At 46.3% G+C, this 22,731-nt stretch overlaps 1 protein-coding gene across 1 annotated transcript in view; it reads left to right on the forward strand.

Annotated features, from left to right (window-relative positions):
• The window catches only part of GGA2 (golgi associated, gamma adaptin ear containing, ARF binding protein 2), a 33,411-nt gene extending 10,984 nt beyond the window's left edge, over positions 1-22,427 (forward strand). The window contains exons 5-17 of the mRNA XM_047839089.1: positions 1,987-2,110; positions 4,098-4,201; positions 5,542-5,622; positions 6,130-6,267; positions 9,834-9,915; positions 13,902-14,027; positions 14,729-14,851; positions 15,592-15,620; positions 15,989-16,122; positions 17,599-17,756; positions 20,374-20,543; positions 21,461-21,571; positions 22,115-22,427. Coding sequence (XP_047695045.1) covers positions 1,987-2,110; positions 4,098-4,201; positions 5,542-5,622; positions 6,130-6,267; positions 9,834-9,915; positions 13,902-14,027; positions 14,729-14,851; positions 15,592-15,620; positions 15,989-16,122; positions 17,599-17,756; positions 20,374-20,543; positions 21,461-21,571; positions 22,115-22,225 — 1,491 coding nt within the window. The 3' untranslated portion in view covers positions 22,226-22,427. The remainder of the gene's footprint in view (positions 1-1,986; positions 2,111-4,097; positions 4,202-5,541; positions 5,623-6,129; positions 6,268-9,833; positions 9,916-13,901; positions 14,028-14,728; positions 14,852-15,591; positions 15,621-15,988; positions 16,123-17,598; positions 17,757-20,373; positions 20,544-21,460; positions 21,572-22,114) is intronic.
• The last annotated feature ends 304 nt before the right edge of the window (positions 22,428-22,731 follow it).

Consider the following 22,731-nt stretch of genomic DNA (forward strand, 5'->3'; position numbering starts at 1 on the left):
TACCTCTTGTCCAGAGGTAGCCCTGCTTACAGCGGAGCCTGCCAGCCTGTCTCCAGTTTGTGACAGAGGCGAGAGGGGATGTCCTGCACGTGACAGCTTTCCTCTTTGTTGGTTCGTAACCTTCAAGGGAGCTTCCCAGGTATAATCTGAAATCGGCCTCTGCACGCAGGGCAGGGAGAGCAGAGAGAGGCCACTCTAGGTTGGTAGGTGGCAGGGTTAATAAGCAGAGGTTTATATAGAGGTCTTAAGTGGATTCAGTCAGGTGTCCTGTGTGGGTGTTGTCCATACCACATCACTGTCTCGTGACTGTCCGTATTCCGAGGACAGCGGAGGGGCTGAAAGATCTTTGATTGCCCAAGTCCAGCTTGCAGGTCAGCTGGTGGTCATGTCTTTTCCGATGGCCTTCCCCAAGCCTCTCCAAGGTCTAGGATGCTGGTCATGTTCATCAGTAGTGCTCTGTCTTTGTCCGTGTCTTCACGTTCTCCCTTTAAAGATGGCCTTGCGGTGGTGGCTTGGAGGGGTGAGGAACTCAAGCTTGAGGACAGGTTGTTTTCTTTCTTTCTTTCTTTCTTTCTTTCTTTCTTTCTTTCTTTCTAAAAATTATTTATTTATTTTAAGTTTGTTTATTTTGAGAGAGAGAACAAACATGAGTGGGGAGGAGCAGAGAGAGGGAGAGAGAGAATCCCAAGCAGGCTCCATGCCCAACGCGGGGTTCGATCTCACAAACTGTGAGATCATGACCTGAGTTGAAATCAGGAGTCAGATTCTCAACAGTTGAGCCACCCAGGAGCCCTTTGAAGACAGGTTTTTTTTTTTTTTTTTTTTTTTTTTTTTTTTTTTTAATGGCAGTGGCAAGAGATACCAGGTGTGGCTTTAAGTTTTATGTCCCTTCTTGCCTGTCCTTGGCACCTTTGCTCCTGGCCCCTGTCTTAGCAACATTCTCGGGTACCTAACATTGATGGAGCCCTCCTTCGCTGCTTCTCAGCAATTCTCTGATATCAACTGTGTGTCCTACAATTTAATTCATTTCAGTTCTGCCACTAACTACCAGAGTTATTACATACCCTACCTGTGAAGGGCTCAGTCCTACCTAGACTGTGCTGCCTACTTCAGATAGTAGATGGGGTCTCAGGTGTCCCCAGGCTACTTCCTCTGCTCTCTGACCAACTGCAGATTCAGGGGTTCCCATGACGCCTTCTACCAGGTTTCATAATTCACTAAAAACACTCACAAGAGGTAGGAAAGCACTGTACTTGTTATTACCCTTTCGTTATACAGGATGTAGATGGAAGAGCTGCATAGACCAGGGTCTTGGAGGAAATGGGGAGCAGAGCTTCCCCACCACCCTCCTGGTACATCACGTGTTTTAACCAGGAAGCTCGCCAGACCTCGTTTTACCTGGAGTTATGTAGACATTTTGATTAAATCACTGGCCATGATTGAACTCTCATCTCCAGCCCCCTTCCCTCCTGGGGGTTGGGCTGGGGCTGAAATTTCCAACCCTCTCATCACACGGTGGGCTTTTCTACAGTGGTCAGTCTCCCTTGAAACTAAGTGCTCACCATGAATGGTTAACATACACTGAGGTGTGGTTCAAGGGGGCTCATTATGAATAACAAAAGATATTCCTGTACCTCAAATTCCAGGGGTTGTTGAAACTGTGCCAGCAACTAGGGACAAAGACCAAATATATTCTTTTAATATTCCATACTTGCCTCATTCAAAAAATGAGTGTCCCCAGTGGCTCTAATCTAGACCAGTATATGGTGGGTTTAATTTTAGCAGTTCTGGAGGGTGACTCCTTGAAACCCAGAAGGCACCCTGGGGCTGAGTGCCAGGGAGTTTGGCCTCTGTTGCCTCACCTCTCAACCAGCCATGGGCAGCTCGCTTCCCTGGACCTCAGCGGCTACCTCTTTAGTCGTAGCGTGTGCTGGCTGGTCTGCTCCGTCCTTTCCAGCTTTCTAATTCTTTCCTTTTTATTTTCAGTACCTAGGGTCCTGGACCACGGAAAAAGTTAAAGGAAGAGTCATTGAAATACTTTTTAGTTGGACAGTCTGGTTTCCAGAGGATATCAAGATCCGAGATGCTTACCAGATGCTGAAGAAACAAGGTTGGACTCCATCGTTTACATTGCATTTCCTCTTCACAGAAGTATTCTTGCTTTTTTTGGGGAAAACTGGACATTTTGTGTAGGGCAGTAGAGACTGAGACAAATAGGTTGTTTTTTTGTTTTAAGATTTAATTTTTATGCAATCTCTGCACCCAACGTGGGGGCTCGAACTCACAACCCCAAGATCAAGAGTCGTGTGCTGTACTGACTGAGACACACGGGCATCCCATAAATAATTTTTGATCCCTGGCAATGGACAGACCTTTCCTTCTCGTGGGCAGGAGTTGAGCTGAGTTTGAGACTATTGTTGCTATAGCTACTCTCACTATACCAGATTTTAAGTTCCTACAGTGTTAGCTTGTGTTTAGTGTGGGAGCTGATTTGCTAGAGTTTTCCTCTGTATCTGCTCCATCCAAGCATTAGGTCTTCCTTTTTGCTCTGCACCTCAGAGAGGGTTTTATTCCAGATACTTTCCTAACAGTCAACTGCTATTACTTGTTACCCAGTGCCCGTTAGCCTGGTGGGGGCAGGCACCATCATTCTCCATTCTGTCTAAGCCTCTGTCTTCAGTGGACGTTGTGTCCCTGGGTCCCGGCAGGACCTGTTCGTGATCCTGCCCCTTCCCCAGGGCCACAGGGTTTTCTTTACTGTTTCTCAGCTGTAGTAAGTTTTCAGCACTGCTTTAAGAACTCCACGGCTTATTGTCCTTCCCCAGCAGTTGAAGGTTCTGGAAGGAGAGAGAAGAATTTAGGTGGGACATCAGGCCTTTCCCATTGTCTTTCCAGGAGTGCGGGTGAGGGCCCTGGAGAAGAGCCTGTTCCTCTCATGTTACAGGCCTCAGAGGTTGTGTTCTCTTGCTGGCGTATGCCAGCCTGTAAACCATTTAGAAACCATTTAATCTGAATTAGTCACATTGGTGTTGCCTTCCCATTTTTCCTCAGATTCCAGGGTGTTTGTTGCCTTGCAGTCTCCACTCTGGTGGATTCAAGAAAAGTGGTAGATTTGTAGCTTGTCCGGGGTCGTGTTGGTCAGTGTTGGAGGAGCAGTTCATGCCTTTCTGTGTCCTGTGCAGAAGCTGAGAGTCTGTAGGGCTCTGTACAGGAGGGAACCTGGATTCAGGATGGACTATCTTTTCCTGTCAAACGTACTCACTGTTTTTATTTATTTATTTACTTACTTATTTATTTAAAGTTTATTTTGTTTAAAAAAATTTTTAAAGTTTACTTTTGAGAGAGAGAGAGAGAGAGAGCGCATGCACACGCGAGAGAGCACGAGTTGGGGAGGGTCAGAGAGGGAGACACAAAATCTAAAGCAGGCTCCTAGCTGTCAGCACAGAGCCCGACATGGGGCTTGAACTCAGGAACCATGAGATCATGACCTGAGCCAAAGTTGGACGCTTAACTGACTGAGCCACCCAGACGCCCAAAAGTTTATTTATTTTGAGATTGAGACAGAGACAGAGAGAGGAATGAACCCAAGTGGGGGATGGGCAGAGAGAGAGAGAATCCCATCCAGGCTCTGTGCTGTCAGCACAGAGCTGGATGTAGGGCTCGATCTCATGAATTGTGAATTCATGACATGAACTAAAATCCAGAGTCGGATGCTTAACCAACTGAGCCACCCAGGTGCCCCTGTAGTCGCTGTTTTTAGAAGTGTCATGGATTCTACAGTAATTTCTGGGTCCTGGGAGGTTTATGTACTTGCATACAATGATCAGTATTTTTTATAGCATGAGGCCCATGGCCTACTAGCCCTAGGGTCTGGCTCTGTTCTCACTTAGTTGGCTCTGATGCCCCTGTCTTTGTGCTCCTTCCTTGGAGTCTCCTGAGGGAGGATGCAGAGCCTTGGTCATACCCTGGGTGTATTCCTTTAAGGTCATTGACAGTGTTTTCCCAGTGGGACATCAGGAACTGGGGGTTTCTAGACTTTATGTGAAGTCAGTGGGTACCCATACCCATATCGTAACTTTATGAATTGTGTGTTTTAGGGATTGTAAAGCAAGACCCTAAACTACCAGTGGATAAAATTTTGCCTCCACCTTCTCCCTGGCCCAAGAGCTCTATCTTTGATGCTGATGAAGAAAAGTCCAAGGTAAGGAGCCCCTCCCTGACCTTGGTGACTGACCTGAATCTGATCGGACCCCTTCCTGTAGAGACTCTCCTGAAATATCCCCTGGAATGTGCTCTGATCCCTGAACCAGAGTGTGGGGGAATGTAGGAAGGTGCATTAGTGAGTTCTCTCTGGAGTGGGCTCTTAGAATAAGGTGACATAAGGTCTGGATGTTTTCTTCATGGATGGGCCACATAGTAAAGCCACGTTCTTTGTGCCCTCCACCTTATCTGTGCAAGCATTCCCGAGGGAGACAAGGTACAAAAGGATGACCCAAGTGGGCAGTGTGGATGATCAGTCGTATCCAGCGTATGTGTGGTATTAGGGGAAGATGGTGGAAAGAATTGGTTACATGTTGACTCAGCTCTTTTTCTTTAGTGCCAGTAAGCCTGGTGCCACCCGTTTTCCTTCTGCCACTGCCTCCCATAATTTGTTGCTCCTCAGACATCAGTAAGGAGTGGGACAAAGACCTACGAATAGCGTCAGAGTGCCTCTGAATGGGGAGAGGGCCCTGGAGCAGTGGTGGTGCTTTTGGTGATTACTGTTCTCAGTCACACACAAGGTCTGGGAAATGTAGTACCAGGAAAGCTTCAGGCCGTGTGTGTCTGTAGTACGCGCTGCCTTCTCACTGCACCCCTCAGCTGTGCCCTTCCCTTGGACTTAGATGTTCAGTGGCCATGAGGTCAGAACAAGCAGGGCCAGGTTCTGGGCTGCCTTTCTCTTTGGCCTTTCTCCTACTGATGCCTTACAGTTGCAGAGGCGGGAAGACGAAGGATGGCACAGACTTTGGAGAAAGATAGAATCCTGTGTCACCTCGGGCAAGCTGCTTATGCACTCTGGGCATCAGTACAGCCATCTTTAGTGCCATCAGGGACGACCGAGTGACTCCCACGTCCCAGGCGTTTTGCTGGGCATGGAGAGTAAAGTGAACAAGATCACCGAGGTCTGTCACATCACAGAGTACGTGGCCCAGGACAGCCTCAGTGCTAGTGATATTTTGGGCCAGATCGTTTTCTTACTGGGGGCTGTTCCTGTTCACTGTAGGAAGTTTATAGTATCCTGGCCTCTACTCACTGGATGCGTCTCCAGATTTTGCCAGATGTCTCCTGGGGGATATAATCCTCCACCCTCCTGCCCCATTGAAAACCTGTGGTCTGTGGGAATAGTCCTAATCCCTACATGGTGTCATTGTGGCATTTGGTAAGATGATGCTTGTAAAGTAAGGAGGTGTTGTTCCTGTTCTCTTGTTGCTGCCTCTACTAGTCTGGGCCGTTTGCCACAGAGGGAAGTGGTTTCACCTGTTCTTTTTGTTCATTCTTCAGCTTCTGACAAGGCTTCTGAAGAGCAATCACCCTGAGGATCTTCAGGCTGCAAACAGGCTGATCAAGAATTTGGTCAAGGAGGTGGGCGTCTTTCCACTGGGTTCTGCAGAAACAGCATTTGACACATGTGTATGTGCGTGAGGGCATAGGTGCCCAATTGGACTAGAAAAAGGATGGGCTCTGGGCCCAAAACTGGGGCACAGCCACGGGCTCCCTGAAGGGCAAGATGGTGACTGGAAGCAGAAACCATGCAGGGTACTTCCCAAGTACGTTTGTCCAGGGGCCCAAAGCATTTCGTAGACCCTGGTTTCTGTCCCAGTGACAGAAAGTCTATTTGGGAATCTGTTTTTCAGAGGGATTGAGGCTGGTGGTACAAAGCTGCAGATTGCCCTGTCCCTGGACTGCATTGCCTTTCACAGGAATTCTCGGCCCACTGAGTTTTCTTCGCCCACTGAGGGAACACTCCCGCCTACTCACTGTGTTAGTGACTTGGCTGAGCTCGCCAGCACAGTGCCTCTTTTCCCGTCCCTCATTCAGGCTTTATCCAAGGTTTCTGCTCCTTCACTTCCATCCTCTCTCTCCCGAAAGGAACAAGAGAAATCAGAGAAGGTGTCCAAGAGAGTCAGTGCTGTGGAGGAGGTACGGAGTCATGTGAAGGTGCTGCAGGAAATGCTAAGCGTGTACCGCAGGCCAGGGCAGGCCCCACCAGACCAGGAGGCCTTGCAGGTAAAAAGTAAATTCAAGTATAACGGAGTGTAATTGACATACTAGAAATTTGGCATGTTTTGACACGTGAATATCCATGAAGGCATCATCATAATCAGGATAGTAAACATGTCCCTAAACCCCATCACCCCCCCGCCTCCGCCCCGGATTTCCTCATGCCCCTTGGTGATCCCTCTCTTCCTTTCTTCCCTGTCTTCCTATCCTTAATTTATATTTTCTAGAGTTTTGTATGAATGGAATGATAAAATTTTTCTTTCTTTTTTTCTTTCTCTTTCTTTCCCTCCCGGCTTCTCCCTCTTGGCGTAATTGAGATCCATTCATGGCATGTGTATTGATCGCTTGCTTTTTATTGCTGAGTGGTATTACGTTGTATGCATGTATGTCTCTCCATCTGTTGATGGCTATTTGGGTGTTTCCAGCTTTGGGTGATTATGAATTAAGCTGCTATAAACAGTTGTTTATAGTTGTGTACAGGATTCTGCATAAACATACATTTTCCTTGGGTACATGCCTAGGTGTGGGATTGCTGGGTCATATGCTAAGTGTATAGTTAACTTTGGAAAATAGTTGGCCAGTTTCTTGAAAAGTGGTTGTACCATTTTATGTTCCTAACAGCGTTGCTTAGAGTTCCAGTTCCATCACGTCCTACACATCTTGAGGGTTTTTTTTTTTTTTATAACACCTTTATTGAGAATTTATATATCTTAAAAGCAGCCATCAACACTAACTAGAAGATTTTAATCAGCCCTAAAAGAAATCCAGTACCCATAGCAGTCACTCTCCACCCCCACGCCTAGCCTCCCCAGCTCCTGACATCCACTAATCTGCTCTGGGTCTGTAGATTTGCCTATTGGGACATTTTGTGTAAATTGAATCCTATAGAATGTGGTCTTCTGAGCCTGGCTGCTTTCACTTAATGTTTTGGAGGTTTATCCATCTTGTAGGATGTATCAAAACTTTATTCCTTTTTATGGCTGAATAACATTCCATTGTATGGCTAGCTCGCATTTCGTCCATTCATCAGTTGAGCATTTGGGTTTCCACTTGGGCTGTGACAAATGCTGTGAACATTCGTATAGAAGTGTTTTTTGTAAAATGTAAACTTAATTTTCTTGAGCGTATATATATCTAGGACTGGAACTGCTGGATCATATGGTGGTTCCGTTTAACTTTCTGAGCAACGGCCAAACTGTTTGCTAAATCATTGGACCATTTTATAATCCTACCAGCAACGTGTGAGAGTTCAAGTTTTCCACATGCTGCCAACACTTGTTATTGTCTTTTTCATAATAGTTATCCTGGTGGGTGTAAAGTAGCACCTCACTGTGGCTTGGAAATGTATTTCCCTGATAGTTTAAATTGAGCTTCCTTTCTTGTGTCTGTTGGCCACCTGTGTATCATCTTGTCTATAGAAATGTCTGTTCATATCCTTTGCCCAGTTTTTTTAACTTTTTTTTTTCTTTTTTGAGAGAGAGAGTGCGAGCAGGGGAGGGGCAGAGAGAGAGAGAGAGAGAGAGAGAGAGAGAGGGAGACACAGAATCCAAAGCAGGTTCTAGGCTCCGAGGTGTTAGCACAGTGCCTGACGTGGGACTCGAACTCATGTACCGTGAGATCATGACCTGAGCCGAAGCCAGACTGTTAACTGACTGAGCCCCCCGGCGTCCCTGCCCAGTTTTTCATGGGGTTGTCTCCTTATTTTTGAGTTATAAGTATTCTTTATATATCCTGGGTACCATTCCTTGGTCACACAGTTTTCTCCCATTAGGTGGGTTGTCTTTTCACTGTCTTGACAGTGTCTTTTGAAGCAAAAGTGTTTTTTGTTTGTTTGTTTGTTTTTTTAATTTATTTTTGAGACAGAGACAGAGCATGAACGGGGGAGGGTCAGAGAGAGAGGGAGACAGAATCCGAAACAGGCTCCAGGCTCTGGGCTGTCAGCACAGAGCCTGACGTGGGGCTTGAACTCACGGACTGCGAGATCATGACATGAGCCAAAGTCAGACGCTTAATCGACTGAGCCACCCAGGTGCCCCAAGAAGCAAAAGTTTTTAATTTTGAAGTTCAATTTATCTCTTTTCTTGTGTTGCTGATGCTTTTGGTGTTCTAGCTGAGCCACTGCAGCCTGGTGCAGACAGATGGCGGTGGCACTGAAATGCTGTCCCAACCTGCCACTCTTAGTCTGTCCTTGGAGCTCTGCTTTCTCCAGCCTTCTGCTAGCTACATTTGTCTTCTCTCTCTGCATTCCAGCTTTTTATGCCTCTCTGCCCAGGAGCAGCAGCCTTCATGTGGTACCTTAGTTTCCCTGTCCTTCCATTTCACAGGGGTCGCAGAAACAACTAGTATCCTTCCTAATTCCAGATTCCCGAGAGAAACCTCTTTGTCCGGCACGGCTCCTGTATCTATCCCAGGTCAATCAACCTACCTACATCCAGGATTGGATGGAATTACAGAGAGGGTCATGCTGGCCTTTTGTGGCCAGAGGGGACAGTTCTCAGAAGGATTAGTGGGCTTGGGCCAGGCAGACACTCCAAAGCCAGTCCCCTGTGGTGAGTTGGCTCCAAAGTCCCTCTGGAAGGTTGGCCTGCTGGGCTTCTAAATAGTACAACTCCCCCCCTCTCCCTCCCCCAGGGTGATAACCAGCTAGGAGACAGTAGAGACTTGGCAGGAGACAAAACTTATAATGGGTAAAGCCCATTTGGAAAAAGTGGCACGGAAGTGTTGGCAAGTGGCTTCCTGATGCTGAACCTTAATCAGGCAGGTCTGCCTACCACCTGAGATGATGCTGGCACACCACTCTTCTCCTCGCAAGGGGCTTCCTTCTCTAAAACATAAAGCTGGTAGGAGCAGAGCCCAGTGTTGGCTTCCATCTGGGCAGCTGGGTCTCAGGAGCAAAGCAGGAGGAAGGGGCTCTGTCCTGCTTGTCTCCTAGACTCCCCTATCAGATATGTCCTTTCACAGCTTGGGGAAGGGAGCACTACTGTGAGGGAGGACTCGTGTGTTCACTGAGCTCCCTTGCAAGGAGGGAAGCCTCACACGTGCAGAGGCTGCGTGTCCTCCTCAACACGTGGCGTGTGGGGGGGTGCAGTTGTCCAGAGCACTCTCCCTGGGAGGAGGAGAATGAGCTTGCCCAGACGGTCCTGGTGGGGAATGAGGTTTAGCTCTGCGAGAGCCTGCAGTGGGAGTCCGGGGACATTGTTGGAGAGGGAAGTTGGATGGGGAGTTTGGATATTAGTTTTAAAGCAGGGTAGTCACGGAGGGCTTCCATATGGAGTCACCCCATTGTTAAAGCTCTTCTGGGAGCTTGGAGAAGAGATAATGCCATACACACTCAGAACGTGGATTCTTTTCTGAGGTCTTTCCCCTTTTTAGTGAGTTTACAAATTCGTGTAACTGTAACCCAAACTTTTTCTGACACTATAGTGGCCACGTCACTTCAAACCTGCAGTCGTGCATTTGGGACAGCCTAAGAATTCTGCAGCCCCAGACTCTGCTGTTTGTTTACTGGGGGCACCTAGGGCCTTGCTGTGGGCCCTTGTTGTGTGTGGTGAAACCAAGCTCTGTTCACTCAGGTCGTGTACGAACGGTGTGAAAAGCTGCGGCCCACCCTGTTCCGGCTGGCGAGTGACACCACAGATGACGATGACGCACTCGGTAATGCGGTTCTGTTTCTCTAGGCACAGATGGTACACCAGAGGCAGAACAGACGTGCTCCTTACTGCGGGGCTGCGGTGGTGCCAGAAACAAGACAGGATGGACTTTAGGTTTTATGGAAGTTGGGCTTTGGAAGGGCATGTCCTGTGTTGGCTTCGAAGCGATTCCCAGGAAAGCCTAGGCTTGAGCAAGCACCCGTCAACAGGTTTGAAAGAAGAGGTGGAAACGTGCCCTGTAGGTGGGGCAAGAGGGCGATGCTAGAAGGAAGGCTCAGGTCCACAGAAGTCTGGGAAACAGCAGCATCTTGAAGGTTTCACCGACCTGAGTTGGTGGGCTGGGTAGCCAACCTAAATGAGGCAGGCTGGTGAGGAGCAGAAGGGAATGGTAGAGACGGTGGAGAATTTCAGTACCTGTGCAAAGGTATTAAAACATCTTACACTTTTTATTATGGAAAATTGCAGAACATGAAAGGGAAATAGTAGGATAAGTCCTATGTGCTTTTCACCTATTGTTAACAATTAACAGCTCATGGCCCATCTTTTTTCATCTTGTTCATGTGTACTGCTCTCTCCCTGCCCCAAACCTATTCTCATTGAAGCAAATTCCAAACATTTTAAGGTGATCAACTATTCAGTGTTCAGATTTCCCTGGGCATTTCTCTCTCTAGCATCTCTTGCTAACTTCCCCTGCATTTCTTGTTCAAATTTTTGTTTGTGTGTTTAGTTTCGGGGAGGGGCAGAGAGAGAGGGAGACAGAGAATCTGCAGCAGGCTCCCCACTGTCAGTGCAAAACCTGACACGGGGCTTGAACTCACTCACAAATTGTGAGATCATGACCTGAGCTGAAGTTGGACACCCAACCCACTGAGCCACTCAGGTGCCTCTTGTTTCTTCTAAATCAGACTTAGAAGGGCACCTGGGTGGTTCAGTGGGTTTGGGCGACCGACTTTACTCAGGTCATGATCTCACGGATCGTGAGTTGGAGCCCCACATCGGGCTCTGTGCTGACAGTTTGGAGCCTGCTTCGGATCTGTGTCTCCCTCTCTCTGCCTCTTCCCACTCGCGTTCTCTCTCCTTCAAAAGTAAATAAACATTAAAAAACATAAAAAGACAAATAAATAAATCAGACTCAGAAAAACCATACTTTGTAGTTGGTGATATTTCTAGAGTCTTTTTTTTTTTTAGAAATTACACTTTAAAAATTTCTTTTAATTAAAAAAAAATTTTTTTAACGTTTATTTTATTTTTGAGAGAGAGAAGGAGACAGAGTGTGAATGGCTGAGGGGCACACACACACAGGATCCAAAGCAGGCTCCAGGCTCCAAGCTGTCAGCACAGAGCCCGACACAGGGCTTAAACCCATGAACCATGAGATCATGACCTAAGCTGAAGTTGGATGCTTAACCAATTGAGCCACCCAGGCACCCCCCGCTTTGGTCTTTTTTTTTTTTTTTTTCCTCTTTTACATTCATTTTTGAGAGAGCGAGAGAGAGCACAAGTGGGGGAGGGGCAGAGAGAGAAGGAGACACAGAGTCTGAAGCAGGCTCCAGGCTCTGAGCTATCAAGCACAGAACCGATCGCTGGGGGCTGAACTCATAAACCGCGAGATAATGACCTGAGCCAAAGTCGGACACTTAACCGACTGAGCCACACAGGTGCCCCATTTTGGTCTTTTTTTTTTTTTTTTTTCTTTTTATTCTTTGTCTCTTTCTTGTTTTTTATGTTTAAAAACAATTTTTTTTTAGTGTTTATTTTGAAGGAGAGAGAGCGTGAGCAGGGAAGGGGTGGAGAGAGAGAGGGAGACACAGAATCCGAGTCAGGTTCCAGGTTCTGAGCTGTTAGCACAGAGCCTGATGCAGGGCTCCCAGCTCATGAGCTGTGAGATGATGACCTGAGCTGAAGTTGGATGCTTCACCGACTGAGCCACCCAGGCACCCCTCGTCCAGTCTTTGTTTAAATTTTTTTATTTTTTTAATAGATAGCTCCTCCATTCTTTGTCTCTTTCTTGTTTCTTATATGAAGAACATGTTCTTTGACCTATAGAATTTTTCTGGGCCTTGGTTTTCTGATGGCATTCTCCATGACATTTAATATGTTTTTCTGTATCTGATACTTCTTATGAATTCCTGATACATCTTTTTTTAAAGTTTTTTTTTTTTAATTATTTATTTTGAGAGAGAGAGTGAGTGAGCAAGAGGGGCAGAGAGGGAGGGAGAGAGAGAATCACAAGCAGGCGCCATACGGTCAGCACAGAGCCCGATGTGGGACTCGAATTCATGAACTGTGAGATCATGATCTGAGCTGAAACCAAGAGTCAGACGCTTAACCGACTGAGCCACCCAAGCACCCCAAATTCCTAATATTCATGATAAATTGGATGGGGGCTTGAGTAGATGCAGGTTCACTTGGAGGAGCTGGGGAGCAAGAACACTTCATGGGTGGTTTTCAAGAGGCCTGTGGTTTTGGTTGTCTCTTTGTGATTATTGTCTAAACCCATCATTTTCTCTGATTGGAGTGAGCTGAAAGACAATCAAATTTAAAATTTTAAACAACTTGCACATGCAAAATAAAACATTTTGCCACGTGAATTTAACCCCTTGTCAGTTTGCAGCCCCTGTCCACAGTTAAGAAAAATGGCAGGAAATAGTTGGTCACTCCTGAGAATCAGCAGTCTAGCTCTGTGGCCCAAAGTGTTACATGTAGCCCCAACCCTGCTGCCAGTTCTTTCTCTGTCTCTCAGGAGACACTGTTTAGTAGACTGAAATGCTTATGAGTTTTTGAAATCCAGTGTGTATTTTATACTTACGACATTTCAATTTGTATGCCAAGTGTTCATCAGTAATACTTGATCTCTATTTAGACTCTATGAAATTTACAGGTGCAAATGTAGATTCATGTACCAATTTGTTCCCTATACACTTAAAAGCTTTCCAATAACTGAATAAAGTACCAATAAAACTCTTAATATTCATATCCACACTGACAAAACCATTTCAGTTTTTAATTTTAATTAAATTTAATTTTAATTAAATTACCTTGCTGACAAGGTAAGGCATCTCTTCCTAGGGACTGGAGGGGAGGTCCCTAAACCTACCTTCATGAGGACAGTGCTGTCTGGGCATGGGGGAAGGAGCTACAGCATAGCCTGGTGGCGATTATGGACTTAAATTAAAGTTTTAGAAAAAATAAAGTTTTAGGGTACCTGAGTGACTCCGTTGGTTAAGCATCCGACTTTTTTTTTTTTTCTTTTTAGTGATTATTTTTGAGAAACCACATGTGTGAGTAGGGAAGGGGCAGAGGGAGGGAGACAGAGGCCCCAAAGCAGGCTCCGTGCTGATGGCAAAGAGCCTGATGTGGGGCTTAAACTCATGAACTGTGAGATCATGACCTGGACCAAAGTTGGACACTCAACTGGTTGAGCTACCCAGGTGCCCTGAGCATCTGACTCTTGGTTTGGGCTGAGGTCATGATCTCATGGTTTTTGAGATCAAGCCCCATGTTGGGTTCTGTGCTGACAGTGCAGAGCCTGCTTGGGATTCTCTCCCCCTCTCTGCCACTCCCTTGCACATGCGAGCACACATGCTTGCTATCTTAAAATAAATAAATAAACTTAAAAAAATAAAATTGAAGTTTTATTTCATACACAGTGCTCATCACCAAAACAAAAAAAAAGAAAAAGAAAAAAAATTAAAGTTGCAATTCCTTAGTTGAAAGAATCATGTTTCAGTCATGTTGGCAGTTATGTTGTATGGTATTGGGAAAGGAGGTGAAGAAATTTCGTTCCTCCTGCATCTTGAGAACTAGAAGTGTTGGGGTTCAGGGATTGAGCACCTAGGTCTGCTAGGGGCCTTAGCACAGGCTCTGGGGGCAGGGGTATGGCTGTACTGAACCTGGTGAAGCCATGGGTGGCTGCTTTGTGGAATGACTTAAAAAAGACTGAGACTGTTGGTAACTAAACCAGGGGGACTATCCTCTTTCCTCCTCCAGCTGAGATTCTCCAGGCAAATGACCTCCTCACCCAGGGAGTTCTGCTGTACAAACAGGTGATGGAGGGCCGTGTCATCTTTGGGAACACAGTGACCAGCTCGGTGGGAGACCTACCTGTCTCCAGAGGTATGCTTTCTGCCTTGACATCCTGCAGATCCTGGAGAAGAACTGGATCCTCAGAATATTCTGGGTTATGGTATAGAAATGAGAGGCCTTGCCCTTTTTTCCCTTTCCTTTGAGAGTTGGATTTACATCGCCAGCCCCTGCCACCTGTGCCGTCACAAAGTGACTGGCAGGCTGGACCCTCACTTTGGCTATCCACAGAAGCAGATGGCTACATTGCACCCAGGTCATAAATGTTTATTTATAAGAGCTAGAGACCAAAATAATGATCTTCTTCAGTGGTCCCTAGCAGGCTAGGCTAGCTGCGTCAGAATCATCCGGAATACTGGCTGAAATGCAGATTCTTAGGTCCCCAGCTGGGACCTGCTGAATCAAGCCTGCTTAGAGCTTGGCTGGGAGTGGGGATGGGGGTGTTTTTATCAAGCGCTCCAGTGATGCTGATTATCTGTGTTCAGAAGGGCTGTTGCTGGCCAGGGTGAATGGACCATCAGTGGAGGACACGGACCGCTGTGGGTAGGAAGGCGGTCCTCTGGCTGCTTCCTATTCTACAGGCCAGCTCAGGCTGTACATGAAGCCATTAAGCGGAAGTGCACTGAGTGGGGTGACGTGATGTCTTTTGATTGGGAGGAGGCCCGTGGGAAGCTGACAGGCATTAAGTGGACTCTTTGCTCTCATTCTGATATATTTTCCTAACTGTTTCGTAGTCTTTCAGAATCCAGCAGGCTGCATGAAGAACTGCCCTCTGATCGACTTGGAGGTGGACAGCGGATCTGAGCAGGCTGGGACTGTGGCACCATCTTTGCTTCACCAGGACCTGGCAGCCTTAGGTGAGGGAGGGTGTTTAGGGGGAGCAGGCACAGAGACTGGTCCTGACTCCCAGGGAGAGCGAGTCAGCTGGTCCTCCTTGGGGAAAATATGCCTGTTTTCAGAGGGAATTGGGTATACAGTGCCCGCCCCCCGCCCCCCCCCCACCCCCTTTTATCCACGGCTCCAGTTCCCCGCGGTCTGGAAGCAGATGATCCTACTCCTGATACATGGTCAGGAGGTCAGTAGTAGCCTAGCGCTACATCACAGGCCTATGTCATTCACCTCACTTCATCTCATCACGTAGGCATTTTATCATCTCCCATCACAAGAAGACGAGGGGTGAGTACAGTATAATAAATTTCGAGAGAGAGACCACATTCACATAACTCTTACTACTGTACATTGCTATTCTATTTCGTTATCTTACTGTGTCTGATTTATAAATTGAACTGAATCACAGGTATGTTTGTGTGGGGAAAAAACATGGTATATGTAGGGATCGGTACTCTTCACCTTTTCAAACATCCACCAGTGGTCTTAGAACATCTTCCCGAATGAATGAGGTGGGGACTCCTGTCCTGGGAAGTTCAGACAGGTCGTCTTTGCATTTAATCTCAGATTTGCCATGAATGAATTGGATGATTTTAGGTAATCTGCTTTGCCTAGGCTTTTCTAAATGTCTTAGAAAGGGTGAACATGACTTTGATCTCCAGCTGCTGTCAGAGTTACTGGTGTGCATCTTTCTGTTTCTTCCTTACAGGACTCAGTGATGCTCCAGTTGCTGACAAGGTAAGGCATCTCTTCCTAGGGACTGGAGGGGAGGTCCCTAAACCTACCTTCATGAGGACAGTGCTGCCTGGGCATGGGGGAAGGGGCTACAGCATAGCCTGGTGGCGATTGTGGACTTGGCGGTCCAAAGCCTTGTCCTTGCCTGTACTGTCTGGCTTGGACCTCCAAAGAGACATGTTTTTCTCTCTCCTTATACTCCTCCTCCCTTTAGCGGTATCCAGGTTCCAGTTTACTGAAGGTCTGATCAGGAGTTGTATGTTCTCTTGCCCTTTCTTTCTCCTGCCCCAGGACATGTTGTAAGCATGGTGTCACCATGGCTCATGATCATTCATACTCTGGCCTTATTTTAGCCATTCCTGGTTTGACAGGTTGCCGGTCAGAATTGCTGTGAGGAAAAGAGGAATCCCACTGCCAGCACACTGCCGGGTGGTGGTGTTCAGAGCCCTTCTGCAGAAAAGAACTTGCTGGATCTCCTCTCCCCACAGCCATGTCCAGGGCCTCTGTGAGTCTTGTGGGCAAGGACAGTAGAAGAGTGGCTCCCATGTGCACTTCATGTTCCTTCCATGGGGCCGGGTCAGAGGGCAGGGTTAGCGTGCCAGAATACGGGGACGATACTTGAAGACGGCCAGGGACCTCCCTCCCTGGAAGGGCTTCTTCCTTTCTGCCAAGTGTTCAACATGTACTTTTCCCCTTGTCCTTTGACTCCCTATCCTAGTCAGAGGAAAAGACATAGTTTGGTCAGGAGCTCTGGAAAGGGGGTTGGTTTAAGGTGTAGCAGCAGTAGATGCTGCTGCTGATGATTTTGGTGTTCATGGGCTCTCCCCCACCCCCCCCAATTACAGTATAATTTGAAGTTGAGCAAAATTTGATCATTAGGCAAATAGATAATGTAGAAAGTCTCAAAAATCACTGCCTAAAGACAATATCGAATGCTCCTTTTTTGCTTCTCTCTCTATGCGTGTAGTAACGCAGCATGTTGTTTATTTTTACACAAATGGGCTCATAATTGACAACCTGTCCTCCAGTGCGGTTTTTTTCATGTCGCATCTTTGGTACATGTGCATATCAACTTATATAACTTTGGCTCATTCTTATAGTTTAATAATTCACGTGCATACAGTGTACACATATTTAGTCATTTCCCTCTTGTGGGTATTTACACAGCTTTCTGTTTGGAGGCACTTGGAATGCTTTTGTAGTACAGATTCCTAGAACTAGAGGTGCTCTAGGGTGTGGATGCAAACACACGGACAGGCTGGTTTGCCTCTGGAAAGGTTGGAGCGGTTTGCCTTCTTGCAGATGGCCTGAGTGCGTCCGTGTCCACGGTAGAGGCACAGGGCCCTGGTGGCAACAGAGATGTGCCGGGCGCTCATTCTTGTTTGCACCCCTGGAGGGTTTCCTTCCGTTTATTCCTAACCATTCAACAGGGGGCCAGTAGTCTTCCTGATTTGGGTGGGCTGCTTCTGTCTGGACTGGAGTTTTCATTTTGTAGTAAAAATTTTGCAATCTGCGTTCCCAATGGACAAAGTCATGAAGTGTGAATGAAGAGGTCAGTGTAAAATTGGAATTCTCCTCTTCCCAGCTCTTGTTACTCTGGTGATCACGTACAAGAAAGGTAACCTGACTGAGCGGCTTGTTGTCAGAGGCTGCCTGACAGCTGCAACCTTGATTATCTTAATAACATCTCTAGTTTATTGGGTCCTTATTATGTGCACACAGCCCACTAAGTGTTTTTCATACATTTTCTCATTTAATTCTGATAACAGCCCCATGAAGTAGATGCTAAATTATTCCCATTTTACGGATGAGAAGACTGAAGCACAGGTTAAATTCCATGTCTAGAGTCCTATTTCTCTAAAATACACACAGACACACATATTTCTTGTTTTTCCCCTTCCTTAACCTCGTTCTTCAGATTCCGGAATTGTCTACAATTTTTGCTAGTCTTGATACATTTTTTTTTTTTTTTTAATGGCAGGAATTATGTTCCACAGAAGAGTATCCCTAAGGAAGTGCCCCCCGGCACTAAGTCCTCTCCAGGTTGGTCCTGGGAAGCTGGCCCGTTGTCTTCTTCCCCATCCTCCCAGAATACACCTCTGGCTCAAGTGTTTGTCCCTTTGGAGTCTGTTAAACCCAGTAAGTACAATTTCACCTCCCCGCCCCTTGCTATTAGATGGCCAGCTTTATCTGCTGTGAATTGGCAGGAGGTGGCTCTGAAACTGGGGAAGTTGAGTGGTAGAGATTAGGCCTGGGGGCAGAGGGTAAGGAGGTGGCTTCATAGTCTCTTTAGCTATTATTTTTCATAAAGATTTCTCTGTCTTGGGACTGACACTAAAGGTGAAGGCTATTGGCAGGCAGAATCTAACTAGGGGGCTTGATTCTATTTATAGACCTGGTGCTCACTCATTGGGAATTCAAGAAGGGAATGTCAAGTGTGGCAGAAATAACTCCAAAAAGGTGGGATTAGTAGGAAAGGAAGGACTTGGCTGGTGGTCGTCTTCCATTAGGGGTCCTCATTAGAGCAGGAGAGCAGAGGTTACCTCCTTACAAAGGAAAGGAACAGCAGGCCCAGTAAGTAAGGTGACTGCATAGGGTCAGCACACTGGCATGTGAGCAGGAGACACCCAGGGTCTTTAGAAATACAGCGCAGGCCCTTCTCTCTGGGCACATGGCTCTCCTGTGGCTCAGTGTGCTGGGGTCAGATTGCAAAGAGCCCTGGATACAGGCATAGGAATTTAAACAGTTGGTAAGCCCTTCCAAGACTTACTTTAACTTAAAAATAATACATGTTCAATGTTAGTTTCCTGATTCTGGTCATTGTACTGTGGTTATGTAAAATGTTAACATATGGGAATTCTTTGCGTTTTGTAACATTTTGTAAATCTGAAACTATTACAAAAGAATGTCTAAAAAATTAAAAGTGAGAAAATACATATTCAATGTAGAAATTTCAGAAAAAATAGAGAAAATGAAATCGTACTGTTCACCCGGAAACGGAAGTTCTATTCATACCTTAATGTATTTTCTTGTTTTAGCCATGTACATATATATTCTTAATAAATTGGCACCACAGTATATATAGACTGTTTTATAGCCTGCATTATTACCATAAGCCATAGCGTTTTTTCATGCTCTCGACTGTTCTTCAAAACCTTTATTTATTTAGAGAGCATGCACAAATGTGCGAGAGCTGGGGAGAGGGCAGAGGGAGAGAAAGAGCATCTTAAGCAGGCTCCTCATTCAGCTCAGAGCCCGACACAGGGCTTGATCTCATGACCGTGAGATCACAACCTGAGTGGAAGTCAAGAGTTGGACGCTCAACTGACTGCACCACTCAGGCCACTCAAAACCTTTATTTTTTTTAATGTTATCATACATATGTATAATCATGGTACCATCATTCAGCTTTTGAATTCTTTTCTGAAGGATAATTTTTATTTCTAGTTGTGTTGTTTTTGGTTGTTTGCTGTTAAAAACAGTGCTACAACGAACATCTTTGGACACGCATTGTTTTAAATTTTCCTGATTAGTTCATTAGGATATATTCTTTGAAATGTGGGTGTAGACATCTAAAATTTTGTTCTGCATAACCAAGATCCCTCCAGAAAGGTTGCCTCTTTCCGCCTAGCCTCAAGAATGTTTTCAGTCTTTTAAATCTTTGATAGTCTCATTTTTAAACTATAGAACGTGCATTTTGATGAGTGATGTTTGGCATGAGGTAAAGATCTTTCATTAAAAAAATTTTTTACAGGGGCGCCTGGGTGGTTCAGTTGGTTAAGCATCCGACTTCTGCTCAGGTCAAGATCTGATGGTCCATGGGTTCGAGCTGTGTTGGGCTCTGTGCTGACAACTCAGAGCCTGGAGCCTGCTTTGGATTCTGTGTCTCCCTCTCCCCCCCCCCCCCCCACTTGTTCGTTCTCCCTCTCTCTCTCTCTCTCAAAATAAATAAACATTAAAAAAATTTTTTTCCAGGTTAGATAGTTGTCTGCCACTTGGTGAATCAGTCACTGATTTTGAAACAGATGCTCTAACATGTTAAATTCCCCTTTTGGGTCTGTTGTGCATTCTTTGTTTTACATTTCTCTCAGTTTTGTGCTTTTGAGTATTTATGGATGCAAATAGCCCTTACTCCCTGTCTTTAAATGGATAGACTCCTGAATTTACCCCCCTCCCCTCCATTTGCTTTAGAATCAATTCTTAATGGAATTTAAAAAATCCCGTTAGGATTTCCATTGGAATGTGATTAAACCTACTGATTTGAAGAAATCTGCATCTTTACAGTTTTGTAAAATTAAATGTAAGAAGCGTGTGTGTATGTAGTCATACAAAAGAGATGAGGAGGAAATAGGCCCAAATGTTATTAGCAATGCTTATTTCTGGGTAGAAATAATGGTGGGTTTTTTTTTTTATTATTTTATTCTTTATGATATTCTGTATTTTATCTAGTGTTCTTATAGTATTTTAGTCTATCTCCTTCAAAAAAGTTCTTTTTTTTTTTCCAACTGGTAATGAGCTTCAGATGTCTGGATGGTGGGAGAGATCAGTTTGACGGGCTCTAGGAATCCAGCTAGAAGTAGTGAGGGCTGGGTTGTGGCTGCGCAGAAAGCTTGGGACCAAGGAGGTAAGTCTCGGAGCTGCGTTGACTGGAGAAGGCGTAGCACTGGGTGATAACCACACGCACGTCTCTTTCAGACCGGGCTGTTGGCGAGTTTACAGTCGTGCTAACCCTTTCGGTTCGGTCCTTCTCTACCAGGCAGCCTACCGCCTCTCATCGTGTATGACCGGAACGGATTCAGAATTCTGCTCCACTTTTCCCAGACCGGGGCCCCTGGTCACCCAGAGGTGCAGGTGTTGCTATTGACCATGATGAGCACTGCCACCCAGCCTGTCTGGGACATCATGTTTCAAGTGGCTGTGCCGAAGGTGAGTCCTCTGCTGGCCAGCTCCTTTGACTCTTTCAATAAAGCTTTAGTTACATGTAAGAGACACCATCTTCAAAGTAGTTTAAGGTGGGAATTTTATTGGCTTATTTAACTGGAGGTCTCTGAATATCTGACTTCAGTATATGTCCGAATCCAGATAAAATCTTAAAACGATTCCTTAAGAATCCCTTTCCACTCTTGACTTTTCTTCTTTGGAGCATCTTCTGTGACAGACTCCACAGAGCATGGAAATGGCTATTAGCATCTCCAGAGTTACATAGTCCTTAAACCTCTTTACCTCAAAAGGAAACTTTCCCCTGGCACGAGGCATGCATATCGGGTACCCAAGAAAGGGCTAGGATTCACCCTGTTGGTGTTACTTGCACAACTTGGACCGGTTACTTGTGTTCAGGAATAGAAGGTACTCTGGCCAGTGAAGATCTTTCATCCACTGCTTTTCATGGGAAGTTGGGCCCCCTGATTAACAGCCATACCAGCATCATAGTGAACATGGGAGGAATGTCCTAAAAGTAAAGATCTAAGGTAGACAAAAATAAAGACATACATTCTCTAATCCTCATGGTAATCTTGTGGGACATGTGTTGCTATTACTTCTATTTTATAAATTTCTAGTCCAAGGCTCAGAGAGGTTAAGTATTTGCCCAAGATCACAGAGCTAGTAAGAGGCAGAATGAGAATGCAGCCCAAGATGTGCCTTAGCTCCTCATGCTGCCTCTTGGAAGCCAGCTGTACATTCTATTTATGGAAAGGAAGGACTTTTGGACCCTTTAATCAGGTGGTGGGTACAGGTCAAGTTTTCCCGTTTACCTCATCTCCCTCTTTGACACTGTACTTGATTAGGAATCAGTTAGATGTTGGATTTTTCTCTGCCCCCTCCTCCCCCCACCCCCCCCATAGTCTATGAGAGTGAAGCTGCAGCCGGCATCCAGCTCCAAGCTCCCTGCATTCAGTCCGCTGACGCCTCCAGCTGTGATCTCTCAGATGCTGTTGCTTGACAATCCACACAAAGTATGTTCTGGCACTTTTGCTAGCAGGGGAATGGGGTGAGGGGGTGGGCCTCAACTCTAGGGAGGCAATGTGGTAGGTTGAGAGATGTGTATTTAGGTCTTGCTCTAAAGTCCCTGGTTGGGAGTGGTGGTGGAATATTCCTCACTGAGTCTGCTTTCCTTCGGGGCTTATTGAAAGAGGATCTGTGACCGGATGGCCATAGCTGGGAACCAAGAGAGTGATACAGACTCACCCTAGTACCCTGGAGTCATCTGAAAGGGTGAGGCCTGCCCGTCCTCCTTAGCTGGCCTCCAAGTCAAGGTCCACCTCAGGACTGCATAGGTGTGGGAGTGCTCCCAGGATGTATGACTGGCTTCCCTCGTGTTTGTCGTCCCAAAGGGTCCCGGCCAGGTGTTCCTGTCATACAGTTGTTGGGAGGTCTCACTGGGGTGGAGCTTACATACGTATGTTGTTCCTTGGTGACTACTGGGTGGGTAAAGGCTCTTAGTTCTGGGCTGGTCTGTGTCTCTCCCCACTAATTTAACATCTTCTATCTTTGCCCAGGAGCCCATCCGGTTACGGTATAAGCTGACATTCAACCAGGGCGGACAGCCTTTCAGCGAAGTAGGAGAAGTGAAAGACTTTCCAGACCTGGCAGTCTTGGGTGCAGCCTAACTTTTCACGAGACAGACCCTGCCGCTCGAGCTTAGGCCAGTGTGAATGTTGCTGTCTAGATAGGACTAATCACGGTGATTTAGTGCGGAGTGCCAAGAGTTCTATCCCGACGTCAGGCTCTGGATCCCAACCTCTGACTTATTCTGCAGATACTACTTGTGTGTGTGTGTGTGTGTGTGTGTGTGTGTGTGTGTGTGTGTGTGTTGGGGGGGGTTGTGGGGGTGGGTAGCGCAGGGCTTGGGGTGTGGGCAGTGTGGGGAAATGCTAAAGCATTTCTGACAACCATCTGCTACAATCATCTGTTTCTGCATGTGGGTGGACACTGATGTCCCCGCCTCAGGTTGGAGGTTTTATAAGCCAAAGTTGTGTTGTGTTGTGTTTTTTCCGTGTATTGTTCTCTTTTCATCCATCCACTCTGTGCCTTGTCAGCCTTTGAAAGTCTCGGCTGCTCCCAGGCTGCTGTTCTCAGGGACCTTAAAAAGGGACCTGGTTGGTCTTGGGACAGA

Source organism: Prionailurus viverrinus, chromosome E3 (genome assembly GCF_022837055.1).
Source record: "Prionailurus viverrinus isolate Anna chromosome E3, UM_Priviv_1.0, whole genome shotgun sequence".
Classification (NCBI taxonomy): Eukaryota; Metazoa; Chordata; class Mammalia; order Carnivora; family Felidae; genus Prionailurus; species Prionailurus viverrinus.